General features: G+C 39.9%; 1 protein-coding gene across 1 annotated transcript; it reads right to left on the bottom strand.

Annotated features, from left to right (window-relative positions):
- Window positions 1-5,303: 5,303 nt before the first annotated feature.
- Window positions 5,304-20,351, bottom strand: LOC139209349 (voltage-gated potassium channel subunit beta-2-like). The gene is made up of 15 exons (XM_070838999.1): window positions 20,301-20,351; window positions 17,748-18,088; window positions 15,354-15,397; window positions 15,060-15,097; window positions 13,802-13,881; window positions 13,660-13,704; window positions 12,693-12,737; window positions 10,914-10,957; window positions 10,733-10,819; window positions 10,301-10,386; window positions 8,944-9,064; window positions 8,583-8,677; window positions 7,232-7,352; window positions 6,031-6,119; window positions 5,304-5,393 (listed from the first exon to the last, which is right to left on the bottom strand). Exons 1-15 carry the CDS (start codon window positions 20,349-20,351, stop codon window positions 5,304-5,306), a joined length of 1,377 nt encoding a protein of 458 aa, XP_070695100.1.

The following is a 20,351-nucleotide window of genomic DNA, read 5'->3' as shown; positions in this document are numbered from 1 at the left end:
TAGTGCACAGGTCCAAAGCAGTGAGATGCTTCTAGTGCCAGAGAACCACTTTTACAGCGTAGCCTGAAATGCTAATTAACCAAAATGTGAATTTCTTTTTGGTGTCCATGGAGTGAGGTGGATTAACAAGAGACGAGACTTGGTGGGTGCCTGTGACAAACACATGTTAACAGTATTATTGATCCTAGCTTTAATTTGATCCTGACAGCCTCACACAGCGTGCAGCACTTCTTGTGGCTGCTGAAAACCTCCCATCCCAACTCATTAGAGGAGCTGTACCTTCTCCGTTCAGATGGCTTTTAAATACATATAATGACACATACATGCTGCCGTATGAGCCCCCTGTGGCAAACAGTAGCCTGTGGTTTTCTGGTGTGTTGCCTTATCAGCAGCTAATTGATCCTGTATTATGAGATGTTGATAATTCATAAGGCCGATGAGAGCGCTGTCCAACTGGCAGTTCATGTTCATCCATAGCTGCTGCCTCTGCCCTTTGTTTTCTTCTAGCAGAGACAAAACACTGCCAGTGCAAAGCAAAATCAGTTGTAGTTGCAATGTATTCATCAAACATATATACAGTGCGTATAGCAAAAACTGTTCACCTGGATTGAGTTAGGTACTGAAACTGTTTTTTTTTGCTCATCTTTCTGTGATACTTTGATTAGGAATACAGACTATAACTGCCGGGCTTATTCTTCTCATGCATAACTTCCATGTGTGTCTCGGCCAACCGGCTGTAAGCTGTAGTCTATGTGCTGCGTTCAAGTGCAGTTTCTAACAAAAAAACCTGAGTCGACCAACCTCACCTCCAGACCAGGGTGTCGGTACTGGACAGTCCTGCAGAATCCTGGATCATGTTCAGTGACGGCGTCCTTCAAATTCTTGCTTTCTGTAATATCTGAGCATAGAACTAGTAAGTTTGGGTTGGAGAGAGGTTGTGGTTTAGTTTAATGAATAGGCAAATTTCAATTACAATTACTGAACGCAATTGTATCAAAGTCATCTACACGCGAGCGCACACACACACACACACACACACACACACATAACCATCCATAACCCTCCACACTCTTATTTTTGAGTAGCTACATAAATGCTGCACTACTTCCTGCATTGGCACTATTGGATATAAATGGTGAAATGGTGTGTTATCAATCAACATGGACACAAGTCCAGAGGATACCGGACTGAAGTCCACATAGGTGTCAATTCTCAAATTCTGCAAATTGTGACTTGTTCCAGGACTCGTTATGATACAATGCAAACTCTAAAGTACCTTTATTTGGAAATAATACCTGTGATAAGATATCAGAGACTAAATATAAGCATAATACTGTTTTGTGACAAGCGGCTCACCAGCTGAAAGTCATTGTAGTATGAAGTATCATCTGTAGTGCTTTGACATTTCCCCTTTGTTTTTCTGTTACTCAGTGCACATAGCCAACGGTTGACATAAAAAAAATCTGTACCCCATTAAAACTCTGTACGTTGTTACTCAATATATTCCTCCTGCTAAAAGCCCTATTATATCTCTGCTACCAAACCATCCATGGGCACATATCAGAACACACCAGTCATGACTGAGAGGCCACTATTACTGTGAATTATATAGAGCAGGCCTACATTATATATTTTTACCCCAGTGGAACTTCATGTAAAGGTTGCCAGTTAGTATCTATTATATAGGTTGTTGTATGTTATGTTGATTGTATGTTTTGTTAATTGTTAAATGCAGCTGTCTCTTACGCAAAATTGCATGTAACCTGTTATGATCTCCACAGTGCTAACATTTTTGTAAATAACTTTATTGGATGTCAGGTTTTCTTACTTCAATTTTGCATTTCTTTCAGAAAACAGACAAGTAGGACTGTTAATAAATGAAATGGATGGGTTTTGTTGCAGTCCCAGTCCTAATTATTTTTTTTATGTCACATGAAACATACAAACGAATCTTTTGTTGGAAAACTAAACAATTTGCACATGAGAAGATCTAGACGGAGCCAGTGCTTATTCTGAATCACACCAACACTTTAGAAGTCTTGCCCAAACACAAATCCTGTGTATGATGGAGAAAACTGTTCAAACTGTGTATGACACTTTACATTACAGCGGTCCTGGGTGCATCTCATTTCTCCTGGACGTGTCCTCATTCCCGTCACTCACATCTCACTCCTTAGCTCATCACACTCACGACATGAAGAAGACAAACAAGGAAGGAGAAGTCCAGCCAACACATCTTGCCTGTCAGATCGGGCAAAACTGAGTTTATTCAGGCTGTGAATGTTCTGGTAGAGACTTGAATGTAACCTGTATCATGTATGTGTGAACACACTCTCCCGGCATGACGGTTCTGCTGTCAACACGTACGGTAGATGACATGTTAAAAGACTGGGTGGTTAGTTCTGTTCACTTGTTGACCAATAAAAGTAAACGTTGCTGTGTTTTTAAATGCCATGGATACTCTACGATCAGTTCATTTGATTATCAAACTAAGCTTTGACTAACCACTGCCACAGCAGACCTGCTGTCAGAATGATCCAACTTTGCGCAAAATAGATTAAACAAATGTATGAAACAAAGCTGGCTAGTCCTGTGTGGTTTGATCGTGTGTGTTGTTATACACTTTGCAATCAGTTAATTTACTCATTAAACTGAGCTTAGTCAGTAGCAGCAGATGTATGTAACAATAATTATAGATACAATCAGGACGAGTCTCATTCGCTGCATCATGAACTATTGTTCCAGTGTGTCACAGTAAGTACTGACTGAGTTTATAGCTGTGGAGAGATGGCATTGCAATTCACTGTCTCCTACCAGGGCTCCTCCCTGACTGTTTGTGTCCTCTGTCTGATTTTTAATTAAAACACAAGTCTGGGAGAAATCATTTAGTATAAAGGTTGAATATTCTAATAATACTCTTAATACTCAGGTTTGAGGTTTAGATTGACTTCTTCAAAAATAAAAATAATCCTCAGGAATACAATTTACCTAATAATTGAGTCACCAATGAACCTGCATGTCTTAACGGCCGCACCACCGTGGTCTGAACAGTCTTATCAAAATCAATAAATACATACATGCACCTGTTTCATTAAATTTACCTGACTGCACATTTCAGATTAAGATTTTTGGAATTCTGTATTGAAAAATGTGAAACTGTTTCTTGTCCATCTGGCCTCCTTGAGTTCATCCAGTCCCACTTTCTTGCTGTCAGGACGCTCTGTGATGGAGGGAGTGGTGCAGTGACGTGAGGTGAGGTTTGTGGTTGGTCAGATTTACAAACATATATTCTAATAAAATAGCATAAATTCACAATTCAGTCGAAGAAGTTTAAATTTATAGCAGCTCGGAGGAAGCATATTTTTTTTTTAGCCGTTTTTTATGAATAAAGGAAAAAAAGAATCTCACTGTTTTCTTTTACCTTAGCACTGTGGTGCTGATATTAAGTCTCTATTGTTCATTCATAGCCAGATCAATCTGTGATGTTCCCAAAGTCTTTAAAGAAATCTGACTTTGGATGTGAGTAGCTGTTCGTTCATGTTTGCTGAGACTCTGCAAGTTTTTCAAATCACAGAATCCAGTTTGGGTCCAGAATTTGCTAAGGAAAGCAAAAAGGTTTTTTTTTTGCAGCACAGCCACAAAGCTGATCTTTTCTGTTCTACCACTCCGTCTGAAAAGACCTCGTAGGTCTCTCAGTTTTTATTCATTCTTGCTTTGCTTGAGAGTCCAGTTTTGAAAATTTCCTTAGCTTTGAAATCAAATCCTCCATTTCCAGCTAGTGAAAAAAACATTGTTTTAACTTTAGCAAGAGTAACTCCCTATTAACTCATTGCCCTCCAGGCTCACTACCGCCCCCCTCTGTGAGGCAGAGGTACTGGCTGCCTCACAGCAGCTTTCTGCTTCTGGAGTTTTGTTCGATCAACAAGACTTAAGTGTTACACACATGCATGAAATACATCACCGAACACTATGGCAATTAAAACGTATAACCAAAGTGTCTTCAAGCAGGATATTGGAAACATACAGATGCACGCACTCAATCCACCTTGTGAGGGATCGAGCCAGGTGGGGGGGGGAGGGTGATTTTGACTATAAAAATGATCAAAACTTGTGGGAACCACACCGAAGATGCATTAAAGCATAGGCCAGAGGAAAAATATTGATAACTATTTTATTTTATTATTTTATTTCTTTTTTCTTCTCATGATAGACTGCACATCCCTGGAGTGGTGGGAGTTCATCTTAAACTACAGGTCAGAGCACATCCCTCGAGAGTTATGGTCATTTGTCCACATTGGCAAAGTCAAAACATTCCAACATGCAGCTTTGAATTCTATTACAGCTTTCTACAGAATATTGGGTCATTATTAGCTCGAGGATGTTGTTGAAAAAACTTGAGGCACCACGACAAAGGGTTTGACAAAAGGTCTCAGTAAAGATTTTAATAAAAGTACAACTTTACCAAAAGCCAAACATGCATTGACTAAAACATAATTACATGAACGCAACTGTAATCAACTGTGACTAAAAGTAACACAAGTCTTTGGAAAATGTCTGTCTCTTTACCAGCCGTCCCTGTGTGCTCGTCCGCTGGGGTGCCCATGAGGGTGTCCATGACTGAACAACGAGAAACAGTTCTGCCTGCTCTTGATGGAGACAGAAAACGAATGCACACGAGGAAGGTACCTGTGGCCGAAGGCGTCCCGGTCAGGTGGATTAATAACGCACACGTCACATAGTGCGTAACACAATAAACAGTGAAGTTGTCTGCTTCCTTTCTTTATATTAATGTAATAAATAAACAAAAGTGAGTTACATTTGAATCTGGATGAGATATAAAGAACAAAAAGACCCTGATCACTACAAGCTCTTCTCACAGTACGAGTATTAACAGTGTTTAAGGATGTCTGATGTTATTGCACTGAAAAGGCTAATGCATCACACATCATTGTTTTGTGCAACATTCATTTTGTAAGTTACACACTGACATGCTGTAGACAGTGAAGAGGAGCCTGGTTTGGTAGACCAAGCTGTTGTTGCGCGTTAGTGGCTCAGCTGATTAGAACATTTTGGGCAATGTTCAGACTACTAGATTATGTATTGCATATTGTCGAGCTATTATCAAGTGCAAATGTGTCAAGAAAGTGGACTGACAGCACATTAACTTAGTGAAATGAGCAATGGCACATTTCTTCTCGTTATTGCTTTTAGGAACAGATTCCAGATTATTCCGTTTTTGCTACACTCTCATAAATGGCTATACTGTCTATCGTCCATGCCTCCTTCTGTCTTCACTGGTGCTTCTAGGATCTAAAGTCCTTTTTACTGTAGGGCTTGTTTCCCAAGAGGTTATCCACCTCAGATACAATGGACACTGACAGCTTTGGAAGAACCTGTGGAATGAGAAGAAAGAAAGGGTTACTTGAATTTCTGAAACTAATTACCTCAGAGAGAACCAGACTTTTTCTTGAAACAGCCTTCTATTAGAGAAAAACCTGCTGTGAGTCAAAAACAGCTCAAAACACAAAAGGGAACTCATGGACTGACACCACTGATTAATTAGTTACCGAAGTACAATTTACTTTTGACTGGATATACAGATACAAAGCATGTTATTTTACAGAACTTTCTGAACCAGGAACGCTCCTTACACAAGTGCAAAACTACTTTTAAACTTTGGACAGACCTTTTAACCCTTCGGAGTCTAGGACCGCCACACGGCGTCACAGTCACATGTCACACGTTTGAAAACGTAAAGCTGTGACACAAGCACACAGGTGCTCAGTTCAAAGACTGTTGGAAAGCGGACACTTCAAACTTTTTACAAGTGTTTGAATTTTGTCGATCGGCCTATTAAGACTAAAGTTATGAAGAGCCGAAGTGGCGCACTACAGCTCTTCTATGAGTTAGAAGATGGTGAATCTGGGGAAGAAGGTTCTGATTCTGAGGAAGACTCCTTTCAGAGGATGAAGAGGATGCTGCGCGTGAAGACCAAAGGTTGGTTCACCTGCTTCCTGTATGTTTCCTGACCTGTATTGCTCTGATATTCTCCATCAGCTGTTCAGCTCTGGAAGCCCCCAGCAGGACAGCGTTCACCCCGTCGTTTCTCAGGCACCATGCTGTGGGAATTTGCAGCACAGGAAAGAAAAGGTAAATGCAATCCCTCAGCAGGCATTGTTGTGTGTGGGGGGACAACTGGACTAGAACAAGGGCTAGATATACATTCCAACATGTATATGTGCTGGACAGATATGTGCAAACGTAGTCATCCCTTAAATGTTTCTGTGAGAGAAGTTGGTAGCCTGCATATTTCATGAATGACAAATGGAATTTTTAAGTTAAAGAAGAAGTATCTTATTTCAATCAATCTTTATTTATATAGCACCAATTCTTAACAAGTGTTATCTCAAGACTCTTTCCATAAAGAGCAGGTCTAGACCAAACTCTTTAATTAGAGAGAGACCAACGATTCAGGAATTAAAAATTAAGGACTCAAGGATCCCCACATGAGCAGCATCAGATATTATATTAGGAAACAGTGGAGGAAGAACTCCCCTTTAACAGGAAGAAACCTCAAACAGACCCAGGATCAGAGGGGGAGGCTTTCTGTAGGGGTCCGTGTTGGGTGGAGGTTGGACAGAGAGAGAGAGAAAAAGAAAGAAAGATAGAAAGAAGGGGGTTTGGATGTGGGAGGGGAGATGCACAGCAAACAACTGTAATGATAGTAGCTATATTACCGATAATAGGAATATGATGGTAACAATAATGAATATATGAATAATAACAGCATGACTAATAATAGTAAAAGAGTGAAGTGATAAACTATTCTAAAGACAGAAACCTCTGGTATTCCACTAGAAACAAACATGGACAACTACATAGTAGGACATGATGGACATGATGGATCCACTGTATATGTGTGTGTGTACTAATAGTGCCTTGGTACTGTCGTGGTTCTTACCTCCATATAAAGCACTCTTCATACAGAAGGACCGCTTGTTAAGACTTAAGAAGGACATAACGATGGGGTGCAGTCAGATTTGTAGGATACGACTGCATAAGGACAAGCAGTAAGAGCCCAAAGGACAGGGAACCAGGGCTATTTAAGCAAGCTGTGTGTGTGCAAGCGTCCTGACTGAAACAAAAGTGGGTTGAGTGCTCTCTATAATCATCACAACTGAAGAAAACCCTGCAAATGTAAAGACAGTGCGACAAATTACAGTTATTTTACCAATAGCCAGTTGGGGCAGAGTGCAGCCTAGTCGCTCAGCAACTGCCCGCAACTCTTTTAGCTTCACCTGCTGACGGTGGCCCTCCTCACTCAGGATCTTGTCCTTCATCCACTGATAACCCTGTTACAGACACAGAGACACAACACAGAGCTCAGAAATAAATAAAAGCAAGTCGGGGATTCTGGTAATGTCCACAACCTTTGACGGCCACAGACGATGATTTGGTTGATTAAAAAACAGATCACCTGCAGTGTTTGGCAAGTCACTTCCAGATGTAAAATATTACAACACGAGCTACTTCCATTTGAAAGTAATAAGTTTGTTTACAATGTTCTTGTCTGTGTAGAATAATGTGTTACTGATTTAACTATTTTTGAGTTACTTCCACTAATTCAGCCCCTGTTGCATCTGTGTCTAGTCTACTCTGAGCCGGGTTGTTGGGGAATGCAGCCCAAAGCAAACAGTAAACTCCATCTAAGGCTAAATACTGGCATTAGACCGTTGTTACGTCAGAAAAACAACTATTTTTGGAGACTCTTGCCTTCATCAGGGTGGAAAGTGAAAGTGTAAATCAGTTCAAACCTATTTGATCTTTTGGATTATTCTGTTTTAGATGGTGATTTAGACTGTGACTGTATGGGGAATGTGTATGTCTAACTACAACTGGGGCTAAGTCATTTGGGTAAAGAAAAATTATTTATGTTTTTTATTTTCTACAGACAAAAAGAACCGACAAAAAACAAAAAGATAACAATTGTAGTGTTGTGCTACTGTTAGATTAGAAATATTGCAATTTCAGTAAGTCAGGGGTCTCCAACCTTTTTCAAGCGTTGAGCTACTTTTACACAGCAAGAACGTCAATGAGCTACCTACGTCTCCAAAACTCCTGTGTAGCTATGTGATCAAGGATGAGTTTACCTGCAGATAGATATTTTTCAGCCAGTTTGTAGAAAGTTACAAGAGTTTTGTTCTTCTATATTACTGAGTTTGCGTTAATGTTTGCAGACTGTATAAAAATGGGACAAATTAAGCGAATGTGCACTCAGAGAAGGCTTTTGGCAAGAAAGAGCTTAGAAAAATCTATTCTGTGTTCAAATGTATTTGCCTGCTTGCTATAACATGTATTTCTGATTGGCCTTTTTCTCCACTTTGATTGTTTGCTACCAATATTGTTTATTATTATTATGATAATAATATATTATTGGCAAAAGAGAAGTAGTTAAAACAAAAGAACGGGTAAAGCTGAGGATTCATCAGATGAATAAGTGACAGGATAAGTGGTTGGATGGATGTGACGTGATAAAATGAAATGAGGAGAAGTGGGAAAGGAACAGAAAGGAAGTGTGTTACCTTTAGAGAGGCTCGTGAATAAGGGGGGATCCCACTGTTATACTTCCCTGAGATGATCCCACAGGCCAGTGGAGACCACGTCATAGCTCCAATGCCTGCAGACCCAAAACCAAATCACACACAGCAACTTTGTAATTGCAGGATTCAAACTAATACACAAAATATAACTTAACAATCAAGAAAGAAAGGATGGCCTGTCAATCATATCCTACAAACAATTTACATAAATGTGGCCATAGGCAGCAGTGATTGGGGTCCAAGCAGCTTGTGAGCATTTGGATGCTTGTTTCTTATCTAATTGCAGAAACTAATATATAACACTAATGTCTGAGTTCTGACAGTGGCGGACCTGTAACCTTACCTATCTTGTGGAACAGTTCAGGTAGTTGCACTTCAACCTTCTCCCTCTGGAACATGTGGTACTCTGCTTGTTCACAGACGGGTGGGATCTGGTTGAACTGGCGTGCCACTGAGTATGCCTCCTACAGAAAACACAGGGCACAAGTTTTCACAAACATTTGACCCAATCAAAAGACAGATGCATGGAAAAATTACCAAAACTTAATGTGCATGAATGAATTTCCCAAAAAAAAGGAGCCAGTCTGTATTTACAGTTTGGAAGGACCTGATCAAAACATATAAACTGGACAGGGAAGTTAAAAAGCTGAGTTTGCTAGCATATGATCAAAACTTCACCCCAAACAGAAATGACTCCAGATTCAGATTTTGGATCACAAAAGGTATAAAAGTCTTCTTCCAGATTGTAAATAACAATCAACTGGAAAGCTTTGACACACTGCAGAATAAATTTAACCTGGAGAAAGAAGATCTTTATAGGTATCTACAAACAAGGAATTATTATATTAAAGAGATTATAAGAGATTAGGCAAAATATAGAAGAATATAATCCACTGATTGACCTTTTTATAAAAGCATACGAATCAAAACTTCCAAAGGGAATAATATCAAAATTATATAAAACTATAACTCATTTCAACAAACTATATTAAGGATAGATGGGAAAAGGAAGCAGATCTTGTTCTAACAGAAGATGAGTGGGAGTATATGTGTACATCTTCAGTGGAGAGAATTCTGCTGGATCTCATTACTTTATAGCACCACGTCAAAGTGCACATTTATCACAAGGAAACGGTCAATGTTGGAGAAAATGTGGCAGCCAACCAGCGCATCAATACCATACTGGTCTGATCTTAACAATGCTTTAAAGTGTATATTTCAAATTGGTATTCCACTTAATTTTAAGACGATGTTGTTGGGTTGTAAAACTCTAGCGATGAAAACAATTGATGGATACCTTTGGAATATAGTTTGGGCAGCTGGGGGAAAAAGGCCATTACAAAGAAGTGGATGGTACAGAGAGACCAACCATCCGGGACTGGACCCAAATAATGACTTTAAGATTACTTTTGCAATGAACTTAAAAATGGACACTTTTTTCTTAAAAAATGGGAAAAATATGCAAAACAGTACATGCCTGACATTGCATAGAATATGCTATTCATAAATGTTTATCCAAAATGTGACCAGCCTTAGACCCGATGCAGATAGAGCCACACTTCCATCGTTTGACCTGTTTAGACTGAATACAATTTGGACCTGACACCAATTCAGGGACTCAAAATCAAATCTCAGATACAAGAAATCAAATGGAATCACGAATGCATTTACAGGCTGTTTCGAGACTTGTGTGAACTCACCATGATCTCCATGGAGTTCCATCGTGATGTCCCCCAATACATGGCCATCCCCTGGTTAATCACATGGGTCATTGCCCTCACCGTCTCTACCAAACACAGCCCAAATTAGCTAACTCCAAAAGTTTCAGCAATCATCAGACAGCGTTAATAAGAAGAAAGATCACATCAGAGGGAACAGCATAAAAAAACATCGAATTAGTTCTCGATGTGACATCTGGGTTTAGTTTAGTCTTTAGTTGGATGGAGACGTGTGTTTGTGAGTAGTTTTCATGTTCCCCACACTTACAACAACTCCCTGGTGAGGGTTTGTGACATCTCAGTCTACAGGCTGTCGGACAAATGAGTTGGCTACATGATCAATAAATCAATGAATTACTCCATAATGTGACCACACTGGGGCTGTAAGGTGCCGTTTCTACAGCCTTTCTATACCTTCTATAGGTGTGTTAGGATCTGGTCGATTTGCAAAAACCACGTCTACATACTCCAGCTGAAGTCGCTCTAGTGATGCCTTTAGACCTGTTTCATAAAGATAACATATTCATGGTATTATCACATAATAATCTAATCCAAAATGCCAGTAGTTATTCACAGAGGTAACCAAAAATCTTACCTTCAATTATATGTTTTCTAGACAATCCTCTCTCCATTTCTGCTCTGAAAAACAAAAATGTTTTCATTTCCTGAGGCTGTGTAGAATTGTGATATCCATTTTATATAGGTTATAATCATACTGCATACATATAAGCAGCGCTCTGGCACACTCCCCCCCCCCATGGCCGACTACCAGTGGGTGGTTGAAGGTTTAAAAGTTGCTCTCTGATAATAAAAAACAAAAAAACAGAAAAAGTGCAGTCCTGAGGCTGTAATCCACAGGGCCATCTTGGTTGGTGATAGTTGTCACAGAAAGCAGCTCCAATGGGCTTTGCAAGAATCATTCAGGGACTGAATTCTTCAATTTGTGGTTTTACAGCTTTGTAATGTTTTCCACAAGGTTAATGATATATGTTTGATATATTTAAAGCAATTTTAACAAAACACACAGAGTCATGCTGGATGATATTCACTTACTGGAACAGCAGCAAGGTTTGATCTGTCATCAACATTTAACACAACAATACGGTGGCCGGGAGGTGCAAAACAATTTTACAATACGAGAAACACTTTTACAAAGCTGGAGACAAATTTACATTTGAGAAAACAAATTTACAAGACGTGAAACACTTTTACAAACGCAGAGACAAATTTACAAGTAACTTTTTCAACCGGAAAGGGAATGTACCGCGTTAATGGGCTCATATGTTCGCCACAAAACGGGCAAAAGACCGCTTGACTGCCGTCCATCGTGGGTCACCATGAACTCCTTATCACTTCCGGTTCTACTCGACAGTTGGTACATTCCCTTTCCGGTTGAAAAAGTTACTTGTAAATTTGTCTCGGCGTTTGTAAAAGTGTTTCACATCTTGTAAATTTGTTTTCTAAAATGTCAATTTGTCTCCAGCTTTGTAAAAGTGTTTCTCGTATTGTAAAATTGTTTTGCACCTCCCGGCCACCGTACAACAAAGTCCACCCAGATCAAACCTGTTATTCCTGGTTGGTGTCAGAGCACAGACTTCAGGGGGTCATGGAATATGACACAAATCCAAAACTCAAACCTGGTTCATTATGTTGATGTAGATGTGACGTCGTTGCATCAATGTGCTGATAACAGTTTTCCAGCTGTGGTGGGTGATGTAGGTAAGTGAAGGCTAAGCCTATTGTGCCTATTGTGCACATAAAGATAGATATGATATTACTCACTGTTGCCCATCAAGTTGGAATAAAATGTTTTTCACCTCTTCTCATGAAATGATTGTGACAATGTGATTTATTCTTGTTAAATAAAGTTTATATCTTCTCAACTTTATTGATCAAACTCTTCCAAACAGATCACAGTGAAACTTAAACCACAGTGAACCTTTACAAACTGTGTATTCAGGCTTTAACAACATTGGAGGTATTGAACAATTATTCCAACTTTATGGGCGACAGTGTGCATGTTGATATCCAGGAAGTGGAGGATGGAGCCCTCTGGCTGGGACAGTGTGTCTCTGCACCACAGGAGCTGCCATAGTTTACCAACAGCAGCTGTATTATTGTTGAAAACCATGTGTTCTGACAGGCGAGGAACCAGGGGAACAGGGGAAGAGCATATACAGTGAAAGTATTCACACCCCTTCACATTTTGTTATGTTACAGCCTTATTCCAAAATGGATTAAATCCTTTTTTTTTCTCATCAATCTACACACAATACCCCATAATGACAAAGTGAAAAAAGATTTTTAGAAATTTTTGCAAATGCATTAAAAATAAAAAACTGAAATATCTAGAGAGAGGCAGGCAGATACATACTTTCCGCCCCAGAAGAGCTTGGTGGTGATGACTAAACTGGAACGCCTGCAGGTGAGAATACATATAAAAATAGAAATCAAACTTTGATAGTTTATTTATTCAAATACCATGCAGTATTTTGTATCATATTTCTAACTTTCAGGACAAGTATATACAAAAATGCTACACACAGCTGCCTTCACTTACAGTAGGCTGAACACAAGACAGGTTGCAAATAATTGTCCATGCAAGCCCAGATATGCTGAATGTAGTAAGAACCAATGAATGAAAAACTATATATAACAACGTATATGTTAGTGGCAATTCCAGAATTTCCACAATGTGGAGACATGATGTCGTATCGATCTGACTGCAGTTTTCCTTTGGAGGTGAATTGATGAAGAATAAAGTGGCCTAGAATCAGGAGAGGTGGGTCATGTAGGTTGTAGAGATCTGGGTCAGTTTGCAGGTAAATGAGACAGCACTGGGACTGACAGACCACTTCAGGGACCTCCAGTACAACTAGTAGCAGCCCCCACCAGATGTGCTGATCTGACACTGTCCTACCCCACAACTCTGTGGGACACCCAGTGTGACACCCCATTGCCAAACAAGTTCAAATATGACTCTAACCTAGTCCCAGTTATTGCTCCACTCACAGGGTGGAGTAACAACGACAGTAATGGTCAACAAGGATCAGGGAATCCTTCAGGGGGGTCTGTCGTCACCATGAGCTGTTTTTTTATATTAAATACACACAAACGTGCTGCTGTGAACAAAGCCCCTCTGATGGTGACACCCTACTAAAACAATAGTTATGTCTTTAAAACATGAATTATACATCAACTACTGAACTGTATTTTCCAAAACGGGGATTATGTTGCTGAACAAAATATAGAAAAAATGTCATGGAAATGGTGGAAAATAAACAAACCTTCTACTGTGATCCTACTAGTATCAATATCACAGACACAATCTTCAACTATACCTCCATCCTTTCTTCTTTATGATACTTCCCAAGATAACTTCAGCCCTGGTAAAAGGGAGCATAAAAGCATAAACAAAACTGTATTACACATCTTGATTTGATCTAAATATGAGAGACTGAGTTTAAACAGAGCTATACTTACTTCCCACCAGTGTAAACTTCAGCTGTGTCAAACAGGTTGATTCCATTCTCATATGCCAAAGTCACCAGCTCCTCTGCCACCTTCAACAGCAACATTTCAGATGATAAAGTTGAGCAAAGTGTGAAACTTTAGTATTTTCCCTTCGTCTGACTTCTGAGAGCTTTCTGCAGACAAGTCAAAGGTTCTTTAAATGGCCTCAACAAAGCTTCACCACATCAGCTATTAAAGAGAAACCTCTAAGCCGCTAAGTGCTCGGTAGCTCCACCATTCTGCCATATCCATACCATTGTGTGAAGATATTCAAGGTCCCCAGAGGATGAATCCCAATAACTGAGGCTGCCATTTTTGGTTTTGAGTGAGATATGTCAACAACTACTGGCTGGAATGTCATGAAATCTGTTATAGGTATTTAACCCTTTCATGCATAGAGGTCACTACAGTGTGCAGCTATTCAAAAGCTGTTTTCTTGTATATGTTATATGAGTTTTGATGGCGTAGTTGCACATCAGCCACGACAGTGAAGCTACTACATCATCTCATACACTGCTGCCCAGTGGGAAGCCACTGCAAGTGAAGTTCAAATCTTGTTTTTCAGCCTAAAGATGAATAAAAACACTTAGTAAAAAAATCCTGACTGAGGTTATCAGAATTCATGCATGAAAGGGTTAATGTTAAAGGGTTAAAGCCTAGAAGACTTTCAGGTATTGGGTCATAAACCAAAGCGTAGGACAAATTTGCCTTTTAGATCAGATGATGGAACCAATCACCAATCGCAAGTTATTACAATTCATCCTCCAGGGACCATGGACGTCTGTACCATCACGCAGCAGTAGATAGATATACTTCAGTCTGGACCAAGTGGTGGACACTTGACCCAAAACATCATTGTTATTATTATTATAATTATATAACACAGCTCCTCACTCTGAGTGTACATGTTATATATCATTATTATTATTAGCAGTAGTGGTATTATTTTTATTATTATTATTACTTTTGTGTTTGAAGTTTATTCTTATTCTTTTGGAGCTGTGTGTAACAAAAAGCCATTTCCCCCTGGGGATTATTAAAGGAATCCTGATTCTGATTCTGATCAAACAGTATTTCCACATGTGCACTACAAAGGGTAAACACAAGTCTCATCTTCTGTTGTGAGAAACGCTGCCCTGTTGAGAACAGATATACAGACTGAATCATGAAACTGAAAGTCTTTGTCACAACCTGGATGACATGAGATTGTTCAGGTGTTCATTCCTACCTCCTGTGTTATCTGGCCTCCAAAGGTAACCCACGTGCCTGCACAAAAATAAAATGATCACAGTGTGTGTGTGCTTATGATCCCATTCCAAATATGAACTCAACTGTATTGCAACAAATCTGCACATTGTTCAGTTTGCAAGCCAACATTTGAGAGAGTGCAGGCACAGATTAGTGATGCTGGTGCGTGAGTGAAGACAAAATAATTAGTTTAACAACACATTTGCAATGTTTTGTGCCTGTAAACGTAGTCCATGTCATCGTGGATAGGTTTGCACATATACACCATACTCACCTAATCCAAGACAGGAAACTCTCAGGCCTGATTTTCCCAGATTTCTGTTGACAAAATAAATCCCAATCTAGTGAGAACAGAAGATTATAAAGTATAATAATATCAGAATGTCGATGTATTCTATTGTACATATCAAAGTGTCCAGACTTTATACACTATACAACCACCTACAACAGGTCAAACAAACCAAAGCTGCACATAAATAAATCATAATCTGAGGCATAATATTGTTGAAATTGCATTTATTTTTCTTAAGAAATTTCAGGTTCAGTTCATAATGTTTTGTAAAAAGAGAGTTCATTAAATGTGATCATTTTCAAAATGTACCTGCACTTTTTTGCACTAAAACAAAGGGAAACATGAGGCACCAGAGGCGGCCGTCATCTGGCAGTGGTTTGTTTCCTACAGAGGGCAGGCACTGTTTTTATCTGGTCTCTGCTAGTGATGTGAGGAACCAGATATTATCCCAAACAAAGATCCATCCAGTGCAAAGATCCATCCAGTGCAAATCCAAAGAACGAAAGTAACAAATTGAACATTAAAACCATAAATGAGACACTAATTGGACCTCTGTCAACCTGCAGTTAACGCTTAGTGCCACAGATGCTGAGATCTTTAGGACGTCTACTTCAATTGACTTAATTCAGCCATGAAGTGTCTCGCTGACCACAGGCTGCTGTTTTGTGTTTGTTACCACAGAAGAGAAATACGATAGAACAACCTTGAAGCAGAGGTCTCCCACTACGGCTCAGAGCCATGTGCTTCACGTGCAGAGTAACAAACACAGAGCACAGTATGGACTGAGGAAGAGGAGACAATGTGTTGTACAGATGAGGGTTTGTAATGACAAAGATCGATCGACTCGGCAGATGACCTCATTTTTTGTTTTATGTCACCAACATCGATTTTTACTTGCATTAGGCGAGAGGCTGGTGCTAACTTTGGACTCTGTGCAGAGGACATTTCCCTGACAACTATTAAGACTGATCACTATAAAACACCTACGTGTAGCTCTGCCAGAACTGAATTTTGTCCTGTGCCCCATATTTAAGACGATAAACCACAAGACGCCACTGTCTGAGTGCGTCTGGGGCTCAGCTGGTACGTTAACGTCACTCGCTCGTTAGTTTATCTGCCAGTTCAAGAGCACGTTCGTTAATTGCTCTTAATTGTCATTCGGTGATCTTTCCCTAGCATGCAGTGTGTGATCACTCTGATCACATGAACGACGTACTGTAACTCTTGGTGCACCTGTTGATGTACTCACATCATGTCGTGTAATTCATGTAAGAGTTTGATTAGGCCAATTGTACAGTCTTTATCTACAGTTTTAACCTTTTGTTTTTATTTTATTTGACAATAAAATTACATATATATAAATATATATATATAAATTACATGTATTTTAAATATGTAACCCACATATACAAGTATTTTGTTACAAATTACTTACAGATTGTTTTTTTTATTTTTCTGTCCAGCATAAAATTGACTAAATACGTTTTCTAAATATATTTAATTGAAATACTGCTCATCTCTCAGTATCACCAGTTACACACAGTATTTGGAAAAAACACAAATATTATTGGCTTGTCGATAAGATAGTGTTACAATATTTGCAGCCCCTAAATAACAATATTTCAAGAATTCAGCAGCTCAATAATAAAAATGTGACCCAAGTTTAATTATTTTTCTAAAAACAATCAGTTTTACCTTTTAGCGCAATGCAAACACGGCAATGAGCTCAGTATCTGTAAGTGGGTCCAGTGTCGTTCAGCATGATATTGATTTGGTTGTGACGGTAGTGAGATAGTTTCTTCATTTTTTCATCCATTTGTTTGAGCTGGGAGATGCACAGTGCTGCAGTTTCTCTTGAACTCACTTCATTAGCTCCTGTTATGGTAAATATATTCAAGAACCAACAAGTCATCACCTCCTGATGTGTTAAATATGACAGGGGGTGTCAGCAAGGGCAGGTGGGTGGATAAGAGTGCATGTTTGTATTCCCTTGTATGTCCCTTGTTGATGCATGTCCTCATTCATAACCACTGCATACAAAAAGGGGCTTGAAATGTGCCTACGTCAATGTGATTAATATTATATAATATTATATAATGATTAATAATGTGCCAGAAAGTTTCAGCGGCAAAAAATGTCACCGCTCATTACTGAAAGCCTTCAATGAACAGTTGTCATCAGTGGTTTTATTCATGTAGCTACGATGTTAGTAGAGGAAACAAATACTGTAATTCTTTATATAGACTTCATATCCATTGTTCGTAGCATGACTCCTTAATCACTTGTAATTTGTTGCTCTGCTGGTAGATTTATATTGGCCACTTTCACATCTGAACTCAGGGGTCTAACTGTGTTTCATACATGGTCTCATCTTACCTGTAAATCATGCCAGTGGCATAAGATGTGCTGTCCTTGAGTGAAACATGGTTCATCCTGAGGAAATCCTCCAGGTTTTTGAGCTGAGCAGCTGCACGAACTTCTCTCAAGCGCTGAAACTCTGCCAACTGGCTACTGCGCTGCTGCCTCTCTTCTTGCTCCAGAGCTTGTTCTGACAAGAAACAGCTCAGGCCACTGTGCACGCTCTCGTTCATTGATGACAGGGACAGTATCTTTCCTCCAGATCCACCATTTCCACTGCTGATGCTACTGCTTCGATATATCCCACTGCCGTCTCGACTCCCGGGTGGCGCTCCTCCACAGCCCCCGGGCTTGGGCATCTACAAGTCAACAACAAGATCAAATGTGGAGTCACGATTAAACAGGAGTGTGATAGATTCATAACTATAAATGTTCCTCAGCTGATCTGAGAGGGTCGATCGATCATTGACTGTCCTGACACTCTTCTCACCTGTTCCAACTGCCAGGTGCGTCACGGCGTGTAACTAAATCACAGCTGTGTTTCACAGTCTCTGCTCTGTCTCTACTGTCTGCATTATTGAAGTACAAACACTGAATCATTTATTGGGGAGTGAAGTATGTGAAGGACTGTTGTGCTTTGCTGGTTGTGTGAATGAAATGAAGATATGCACACATACAGTGACAATGCTGTTGAATCTATACTCACATACCAGGTGCCTGGGTAGACATCTGTGGAATTGTGGCATGCATGAGGATAATTCACTTTGGGGAGACATAGCACTGTTGGCTGGAGGGAGAATTCAAAGACAAGATAATCTTGAGCTAAACTCTAATTGAGTGTTAGACAAGAACACAAAGACACAGCATTGAGAGTACAGCTCAGAAGGCTTCTCACGTAACTGGACTTAGATCCAGCTAACTACAATTTCTACATCACTGGAGGTGAAAGCCATTAGGGATGTTATGCACCTTCAGTTTGTTTACATGAAACACATCAACCATCAGACTACTCTTGCTGCTCCAGGGACCACAGCTCACAGCCCACCTTATGACAGCCATGAACACAGCTACCACGGCTGGACCGTCACAACGTGGTAGTGGGGTGTGTACATGCTTAATGTCAGGAGTCGGCTCAGTCTTCAACCACATTGTTATAACTTTCTCCTCTTCAGTTTGGGCCAAGTCCTTTTCAGAGCTTTTGTGCTTTACTCTCTCTGATAGATATCTTAGTCTAACATGGACTCTTCTGATTCAGAGGCCACTGTGCCAAGGTTACAGTCTCTGGCTGGCAAACAGTAAAACAACGATGCATTTCAATGTTCGACTAAAATCCAGACTGAGCCAGAACCACCACAACCACTCTGCACAACCGACCTTATACCGAGCTACAAACAACCATGGGCCTTAACATGACACTTCCTGACATAGAAAACACTGAAACAGCCACACTGCCCAGAAAAAGGCCCCTAACAGGTCACAAACACAGCAACAAGTCTTTAAAGACTGTTGGTGAGCAAGTTTTAAACACTTAAGTGTGTGATTGCTAGTGATCTTGGGTAGCCAAGCAGTCAACCATGAGGAGGGAGTACAGAGGGGTGTCCGTGTTGAGGGTCAGGCTGGAGGATGCAGGGTCATCTGTCTGCACAGTCTGGGATCTGCCCATCAGGAGTTCAGGATCCAGTCACACAGATCTCTGAGCTTGCTGATGGGAACAATGCCATTAAATGCTGAATTATAGTCACTGAACAACAATTCTCACATATGCGTTCATAGATCCATTGGTTTGTACGCAAACTACGTCAGGGTCCTTTGAGTTGGTGTAAAAATTGTGTTAATAAATATTAGATGTGCACCATTCTCATTTATTCATTCAAATGAATACAAAAAAACATGATTCATTTATTATAGACCGTGTCTCTCTCAGCACGTTCCACTGTGAAAATACCTTTGAAGACATCACCCACTGCTGGAAAAGGTAAGAAAACACTACCAGACTGATTTATGGGTCACTGATGCAGCCAATTTTAACAATACATTATTTTCTGCAAAATACAAGTTAGAAAGGAGTTGTGTTTAATCATCATCTGGTTTTATAAAGAATATCATACGCCTCTGAGAAGTGGTATTTTTTTCCAATGAAATGCAGCAATAAATGTTCATAAGATCATACAAAACTACTTTTATAAATCCAGCTGTATAAGAACTTTAAAATTTCATGAATTCCAACCTTCACGATGTCCTCACAAATAAATCAAGAGTACAATCTCTGCGCTCTCCATTTTCCTGACCTGCTAGAGCGCATATACTACAAATTCCCCAAGCACTCAATAATTAAAGACCCCCTTTCCCCATCCCGACGACGAAGATATATATTATTATTATCATCTAGCCACTTTCACTGAGACTGAAGAGGAGAAGAACAAGAGAAAGAGACACAATGTTGGGCCACCATGCTCTAAGCCCCCTGTCCTGGTTCCATACAGTACTCCAGACATGGGCAGCATATCCATGCAACATCAATCCTTTTATCCCGTTATCAGTCAAACATGTTAAACACTCTGAGCTACTCACCCGAGTGGTTGGCGTTCGGCCGATGTAGGGGTTCTGGACTACACTGCTCAT

The sequence above is a fragment of the Pempheris klunzingeri genome, chromosome 11 (assembly GCF_042242105.1).
Source record: "Pempheris klunzingeri isolate RE-2024b chromosome 11, fPemKlu1.hap1, whole genome shotgun sequence".
Lineage (NCBI taxonomy): Eukaryota > Metazoa > Chordata > Actinopteri > Acropomatiformes > Pempheridae > Pempheris > Pempheris klunzingeri.
The sequence above is the reverse complement of the archived record's forward strand: the minus strand, read 5'-3'. Positions and strand labels throughout refer to the sequence as shown.